Below are 7,210 nucleotides of genomic sequence, written 5' to 3'. Positions count from 1 at the left end.
CTCCTAGAAGGGCACCCCAGAGTCCAGACCGACAGCCCCCAGTGCTGTGCCCCTCCCCCACAGGAGGACGATGCTAGCTCCCTGACAGCCGACAACCTGGAGAAATTCGGGAAGCTCAGTGCAGCTGCCAGCCGCCCCGAGGACGGGACACTGCTCTCGGAGGCCAAGCTACGGAGTATCATGAGCTTCCTGGATGAGATGGAGAAATCGGGGCAGGACTGGCCGGCCTCGGCCCCCCAGGTGTGGCGGGGTCCCCAGGGAGGGACAGGACTGCAGGTTCTTCCCAGGTGTCCGGGCCTGCCTAACACACGCCACGTCCTCAGGGGCTCGTGCTGGAGGAGGGAACGGGGCGCCTGGAGTCCGCGTCCGAGGTGAACACGTCCGCGATGCGGCTGAAGCTGGAGGTGGAGGAGAAGAAGCAGGCGCTGGTGCTGCTGCAGAGGGCGCTGGTAACGCCTCCGCCCCGTCGCTGCCCGCTACCGCCCGCCACTGCCGGGGGTCACTGCTTTTGCCCCGGGCCACCCCCTGAGCGGGCCTTGTCCCCCGTCTCCCCTTCCCGCACCCCTGCAGGCGCAGCAGCGGGACCTCACCGTCCGGCGGGTCAAGGAGACGGAGAAGGAGCTGGGCCGGCAGCTGCGGCAGCAAAAGGAACACTACGAGGCCACCATCCAGCGGCACCTGTCCTTTATCGACCAGGTGACACCGCCTGGGAAGTGGGGCGCCGGGCCAGGGGTGTCAGGACCCCTGAGGTCAGGGACAGGGGTGGGACCCGTTGCAGAGCGGCTGAGGCCTCATCGGGACTTCCAGGCCCGCGCCTTCCTTGCTGGCCTCCTCTCTTCTGCAAGAACAGGCAGTGTCTTTGCTGTGGGGACGAGGTGTCCACCACTTGATAGGCTGGTGTGAAGCCTATTGGGTGCTCCCTCCAGGGCCTGCCCCCCGAGCCCAGCATGGTGGGCGTGTGGCGGGGCAGGTGGGCACGGCACACCCAGGGTGGGGGCACCCAGAGGACCAACTGGTGGGAGATGTCCAACAGGACACACACCCTGAGCCTTTTCAGTGCTTCCGGGGCCGCCCGTGATCTGGGGGCTCCTCCTGTCCGCTGGGGCCAGTGGACAGCCAGAGCTCCCCAAATGAGGGCCATGGAAGCGTCCATCCCGCCTGCGCTCAGCTGCATCTCCCCCGAGTCCTATTCTGGACAAAACGCTAGATGTGGGGCCCGTGAGGAGAGGCCGGAGCCAGAGGCTCCAAGTGACTTTCAGTGGCCGTTAGGGACACCGCTTGGCGGCCACAGATATATACAAACTGGGGCTCTGCCTAGAGCCCTCCGTGTGACGGGGACGATGGAGTGACCGCCTTCCCAGGAAGATGACGTGGCCACAGGGAGGGCTTGTCGGCGAGGCCCCCATCCCAGCAGCCCCCGCCTGGGCTTCGCTGGCACCAGCCAGGCCCGTGGTGGGGGGGTGAGACCCGTGGTGGCGGCAGCCCCTTGTCCGTGGGAGCGTAGCCCTCAAGGCCCCAGGCAGGAGGGGACAGCGGGGCTCAGGGTGGCGGCCCCCTTGCTGGCGTGCTGGCCCCTGGGCAAGGGGAGGTGGGTTCTCTTCGTGGGGCAGGGCCTCATCTGCACCGCCCACCCCCGATCGCAGCTGATCGAAGACAAGAAGCTCCTGGGTGAGAAGTGCGAGGCCGTGCTGGCCGAGCTGAGGCGGGGCGACCAGAGGCACAAGGAGACGGAGGCCCAGCTGCGGGAGCAGCACCAGCTGGTGAGCCCCCGGGGGCAGCTCTTCTGTCCTGCCGCCCTGCGCCCACTCCGGGCCTGCGGCCCTTGGCCTGTGGAGGGCGTCCTGCTCGGCCACCCAGACAGGGCGGCCCCTGGAGTGTCAGTCACAGGGCTTGTGAACAAGATGGCTGGAGGGGTGGGAGGGCACGGAGTGCAGCTGGCACCTGTGGAGCCCTCGTTCCGAAACCCGGGGCCTGGCCAGGGGCGGGGGGCGTTTGCGTGCCCCACCCCACAGCTCCTCTGTCGTCTGCCTGTTTTCCTGCCGGTAGGAGATTAAGAAACTCAAAGAGCTAATGAGCGCCACCGAAAAAGTCCGCAGGGAGAAGTGGATCAACGAGAAGACCCGAAGGATCAAGGAGATCACAGTCCGAGGTGGGCGGCCGCCCGGAGCTGGCGGGTGCTGGCCGGCCGCGGGCCTGGGGGCAGCCGTGGGGACTCGGAGCGAGGACAGTTACACGGGCGGTGAGAGGGCCTTCCTGGGAAGCAGCCGGGCCGGGAGGAGGCAGGGGCGAGGCTGGCAGGCACACGCGGAGTCCACAGACCAGCCGCCTGGACCTCCCCGTCCCTCAGGCAGGCTCCCTCCCGGGGCCCCTGTCTCCCTGAGCTTCCAGGGGAGCAAGTGATGGGAGCCCAGTGTGGGGTCCCGGGTTTCCTGCCACCTAGCACTCTTTCTCCGCTTAAACAGCAGGTCCAAGGGCTGATGGGGCCCAGCCCACCCGCCCCGGGACAGCCGCCTCCCCAGGGACTCCCTCCTCCCGGGGGCCTGGGTACCTGCAGGGGAAGATCCCACTGGCCCAAGCGAGCACCAGGGTGGGGGTGGTTCACCGCCAGGCAGGAAGGACTCGGCTGTGCTCTGGGCAGGAGCCCTTGGGGGATGGGGGGGCAGTCTCCTGGCTGGACTGCAGCCCTGGTGTCGCAGTGGGTGAGAATGGGGGTCCCTGGGGATTGCTTGCGACACAGGGGGCCAGGGCAGGGCCCTAGCAGCGTAGTGGGCAGAGGGCAGGGGTATCTGCAGCGCCGTGCCCCCTCAGGCCTGGAGCCCGAGATCCAGAAGCTGATCGCCAAGCACAAGCAGGAGGTGAAGAAACTCAGAAGCCTGCACGCGGCTGAACTGCTGCAGGCGGATGAGCGGGCGGCCCAGCGCTATGGGCACCAGGCGGAGGCGCTGCGGGAGCAGCTGGAGCACGAGAAGGAGGCGCTGTGCCGGCAGGAGCGGGAGCGCGCCCAGCAGCGGTGGGTGTCGCTGCGCTGGCGGCCTCGCCGGGAGGGTGGGGCAAAGGTCTGCCCAGAGCTGGGATGTGCCTGGACCCCAGAGTGAGGTCGGAGCCCCAGAGTGAGGTCGGGGCCCCAGAGTGAGGTCGGGGCCCCCAGAGTGAGGTCGGAGCCCCAGAGTGAGGTCGGGGCCCCCAGAGTGAGGTCGGGGTCCCCAGAGTGAGGTTGGGGCCTCCAGAGTGAGGTCGGGGCCCCCACAGGGAGGTCGGGGTCCCCAGAGTGAGGTGCTGAGCACAGAGGCCTGTCCCTCCCCTCACCCGGCAGCTTCGAGCAGCAGCTGGAGCAGGAACAGCGGGCCCTGCAGCAGCTGCGGCTGCGGCTTCACAGTGAGGTGGCGGCGGAGAAGGAGCGGCTGGGCCAGCAGGCAGCCAGGTGCCGTGGGAGGGGCTGCCCACCCTGCCCGCCCCTGCAGCCCCTGCCCCCACCCCCTTCCCCTCTGCCCCCCAACTGGCCTCTGCTGGGCCTGCAGGCAGCGGGGCGAGCTGGAGGAGCTGAGGCAGCAGCTGGAGGACAGCAGCTCGGCCGGCGCCAGGGCTCTGCGGGCCGAGTTCGAGAAGGGACGAGAGGAGCAGGAGCGCAGGCACCAGGTCTGCACCGCCGTCCCTGCCTCGTCCCCTCCGCCTGCCCCCTCTGCCCACCTAGGGCGTGCTCTGTTCTGGGGGAGAAGGGGGTACTGTGTCGGGGCACCACCAGGGCCAGCCCCCTGGGGTGCTGGGCGGAGCCTGGGTTCCTCTGCGGGCCCCCCAGCCCGCTCCCTGCAGACCCTCAGCGTGGCTGGGCGGGTACACCCAGGGCAGCAGCCGGCGAGGCCTGCTTCACCGTGTCGCCCGCCCCCAGATGGAGCTGCAGGCCCTGAAGGAGCAGCTGGATGTGGAGAGACAGATGTGGGAGGCCAGCTGCGCCAAGAAGGAGGTGGGGCTGGCGGCTCATTCTCAGCCATGCCAGGTGCTGCGTCAGCCCGTCCCCTAAGTGGGCTCCGGGGACACCGGAGTGGCTGTGGCAGGTTCCAGGTGACCACAGCGGAGAGGGTCCCTGGCCCCTCTCTGCCCGGATAGCTGCTCTCACAATTAACTGAGGCCACTTGTGTAGGGCACACACAGGGCAGACCGCCCTCCTGTCTCCCAGTGCCCCCCAAGGGGTGGATGGCACCACCAGGCTTTCCTGTTCTGGAAAGAGACGCGCAGGGGCCACACATGAGGCGATGGCTTGTGCTCACTGGCCCGTTAGCCTGGGGACAGCCTCAGTGGTGGCCGAGCAGCACCCTGTCCCACTCCCACAACCGTGCTTGCAGGGGTCACCGAGTCTGGGCTGGCTGAGCCAAAGGGTGCGTCCCGTTAAACTTGATGGGAGTTTCCTGACATCCAATGCCCGCCCTTGCCCGAGAGGCTGCCCCACAGACGCTGTCACCCCAGGCATGGGGCGCCTGGCTGCCCTCAGCACCAGGACGCTGTGCCTTTTTCCATCTGGGCCAGTCTGGCAGCTGCGCCAGCTGTGCTAAGGGCCCTCCGTCCCCACAAATCCATGTGTCCCGGGAGCCTCCTTCCACCTTCCTCTGGCCCCGTGGAGTCCTGAGCCTCGTGCGACTCCCCCAGGAAGCGTGGCTGCTGAACCGGGAACGGGAGCTGAAGGAAGAGATGCGGAGAGGCCGCGACAAGGAGATTGAGCTGGTCATCCGCCGGCTGGAGGCCGACACGACGCTGGCCAGGGAGGAGAGTGACAGGGCCGCCGAGAGCCGGTGAGGCCTCTTCCCACGGGGCTCTGGGGCACGCGGCTCGGAGGCCAGGTGCCTGCACGGGCTGCCCCTGACCCCGCGCCTCTGCCCGTCAGCATCAAGCGTGTCCGGGACAAGTACGAGGCGGAGCTCTCGGAGCTGGAGCAGTCGGAGCGGAAGCTCCAGGAACGGTGCTCAGAGCTGAAGGGGCGGCTGGCGGAGGCCGAGGGCGAGAGCATGCGTCTGCAGGGCCTGCTGCGGCAGAAGGACCAGGAGCTGGCGGACCTGCGGGCGGTGAGTGGGGTGGGAGCGGGAGGCAAGGCCCAGGCGGGGGGCGGGCAGTGCGCTGCCTGCCACAGGCTCACACCGTTGGTGCCGGCCCAGGTGAATGAACAGCTGGCCGGTGAGCGGGGCAGCCTGGCTCAGGTGCTCCGCCAGGAGTTTGCCGACCGGCTGACGGCCTCCGAGGAGGAAAACCGGCAGATCAGGGCCGAGCTGGCCGAGCTTCGGGCCCGCCAGCGGCTGGAGCTGGAGCAGCTTACGCGGGAGAAGCAGGCAGAGCTGGAGGAAATGCATGGGAGGTGGGTGCAGGGCCGGGCTGGGGTCCTGGAGGGCATGCGGGGAGGGGGTGCAGGGGGCTGGAGCTCCGGCTGAGACTGGCAAGGGGCGGCCACAGGGCCTCCGCTGGCCTCCCAGCTGGTGAGGGTTGGGGCAGTCCATCTGCTGTGAGCTCCATGTCTGAGGCCCCAGGGCCTGGGAAGAAGCCGGCAGTCCATGTGCCAGGCGTCCCAGGAGGCCAGGCCACAGCAGGCACCCCAGGTGTGTCTCCAGAGGGGCAGCTCCTTGGCCCCCAGCCTGGCTGAAGCCAGCGCTGTGCAGAAAGGGTGGAGGCCCCCAGAGGTTAACAATGAGGGCTCCCCACACCCAAGGGACCCCTTGGTTCTTCTGGGTCACCTGCCCATCCGCCCACCCACCCAGCATGGGCGTTTGAGAGGTGACGTGGTGTGGGGGCTTCTTGCCTCCCCGAGGCGCATGTCAGGGTCCCCGCTATGGTCTTTGACTCCGACGGAGGCTGGTTCTGCAGGCAGTGGTCTGGGGCTGGCTCCAGGGGTCACAGCTTCTGTCATCAACCCCTCCAGTCGGCCCAGTGCTGAGGTCAGCAGAACGGGGACAGGGTGGCCAGGACAGCTGCCACTCCTCTTCTGGGGGTAGAGGCCCCCACCAGCCACCCTGCGGTGCTCAGAGCTGCAGGCTAGCCTGGGGTCTGGAGGGGGCACCCCACAGAACCCCAGGTGCTCCCCTGCAGGGTGAAGACGGCCCTGGCAAAGAAGGAGGCGGCCGTGAGCAGTCTCCGGAAACAGCATGAGGTGGGTGCTGCCCTGTGGCTGCGGCAGCCCGGGGAGGGGCCAGCAGCCAGGCCTGACCACACGGGCTGCGTGTTGCAGGCCGCGGTGAGGCGGGCCGACCACCTGGAGGAGCTGCTGGAGCAGCGCAGGCGGCCGTTTCCAAGCACCAAGTGACCGCCCACCACCACGGCGTGGACAGGCCGACAGCAGCAGGGCTGGGGATCCTGGTGGGAGGTGGACACGGCCCAGGCCCCGGCCTCCCCTCCTTCCCTCTGCCCTGGGTTCAGTGTCCTCCGGGTAGAGCAGCGTGGATGCATTTTAACAGTAAATAGCTGTTTTTTAATATTCTCTGTGCCCTCCCTCGTCTCTGTGTTGGACTGGGGCCCTGACGGAGGCCACCAGAGGGTCCCCTCCACAGAGCGGCCTGGCAGGGGTGGCCTTGGCCCAGCTCTGCTCTCAGCCTGACCCCCCATCCTCCCAGTGGAATCCTCTGTTCAGCCTGGCGCTGGCCGAGCGCCCTGGCACCCACAGCCCACCACGCCCTGGAAGGAGCTCTGAGCCTCTCCCACCCGTGCCAGGCGCCCCAGCCCACAGGCTGCTGTTGTGTGTCCCCCCCGCAGTGGCTCCCAGGAGACCCTGGAGGTGTGACAGCCTGGAGCCCTGGAGAGATGGGCACTGAACAGGCCCTGCCCGCGAGGAGGGTGGATGGCGGCAGATGGGGTGCTCCTCCTTGGGGGCTTGCTGCCCCCCCCCTCCCCCCGTGCTGGGCTTTGTCTCTGCTGTTGCCTGGGCCGAGGACGTTGGGAACAGGCCGCTTGGCCCGGAAGGTCCTGCTCGCATGGTGTGGGGACCCCACCGCCTGTGAGGCCGCCACAGGGCCGCTCCATGGAAGCGGAGGCCCCCCCTCACCCTCTAAGGGCCCTGGGGGATTTGGTGAGAGTCCCAGCAAAGGTCCCTCTCAGACCCACTTCCAGGCCACAGGGCTGCGCGGGACTCATCGTGGGCCTGTCCGTCAGCCATGCCTCTGCGTGCGTCAGGCCCTTGTCCTCATCTGCACGAGGCCCTTCCCTTCTGTCAGGCGGAGCAGGACATGGCCACTCCTGC

General features: G+C 68.4%; 1 protein-coding gene across 3 annotated transcripts in view; it reads left to right on the top strand.

Annotated features, from left to right (window-relative positions):
- CEP131 (centrosomal protein 131) overlaps window positions 1-7,006 on the top strand; it is a 19,348-nt gene extending 12,342 nt beyond the window's left edge. For 2 of the 3 annotated variants that reach the window (XR_002126172.1, XR_002126173.1), the window contains exons 13-27: window positions 64-240; window positions 324-449; window positions 571-696; window positions 1,644-1,760; window positions 2,047-2,149; window positions 2,809-3,010; window positions 3,314-3,421; window positions 3,519-3,636; window positions 3,887-3,961; window positions 4,642-4,784; window positions 4,877-5,054; window positions 5,145-5,341; window positions 6,067-6,127; window positions 6,206-6,430; window positions 6,727-7,006. Coding sequence is in view for 1 of the 3 variants with exons in the window: in XM_019661980.1 (XP_019517525.1) it covers window positions 64-240; window positions 324-449; window positions 571-696; window positions 1,644-1,760; window positions 2,047-2,149; window positions 2,809-3,010; window positions 3,314-3,421; window positions 3,519-3,636; window positions 3,887-3,961; window positions 4,642-4,784; window positions 4,877-5,054; window positions 5,145-5,341; window positions 6,067-6,127; window positions 6,206-6,280 (1,806 nt within the window). In the remaining 2 variants the exon portion in view is untranslated. Of the gene's footprint in view, window positions 1-63; window positions 241-323; window positions 450-570; window positions 697-1,643; window positions 1,761-2,046; window positions 2,150-2,808; window positions 3,011-3,313; window positions 3,422-3,518; window positions 3,637-3,886; window positions 3,962-4,641; window positions 4,785-4,876; window positions 5,055-5,144; window positions 5,342-6,066; window positions 6,128-6,205; window positions 6,455-6,726 lie in introns of those variants that run through there. The other variant, XM_019661980.1, reaches the window with a different exon arrangement.
- The last annotated feature ends 204 nt before the right edge of the window (window positions 7,007-7,210 follow it).

Source organism: Hipposideros armiger, unplaced genomic scaffold (assembly GCF_001890085.2).
Source record: "Hipposideros armiger isolate ML-2016 unplaced genomic scaffold, ASM189008v1 scaffold_362, whole genome shotgun sequence".
NCBI classification, from domain to species: Eukaryota; Metazoa; Chordata; class Mammalia; order Chiroptera; family Hipposideridae; genus Hipposideros; species Hipposideros armiger.
This window is presented reverse-complemented; position numbering and strand designations above follow the sequence as displayed.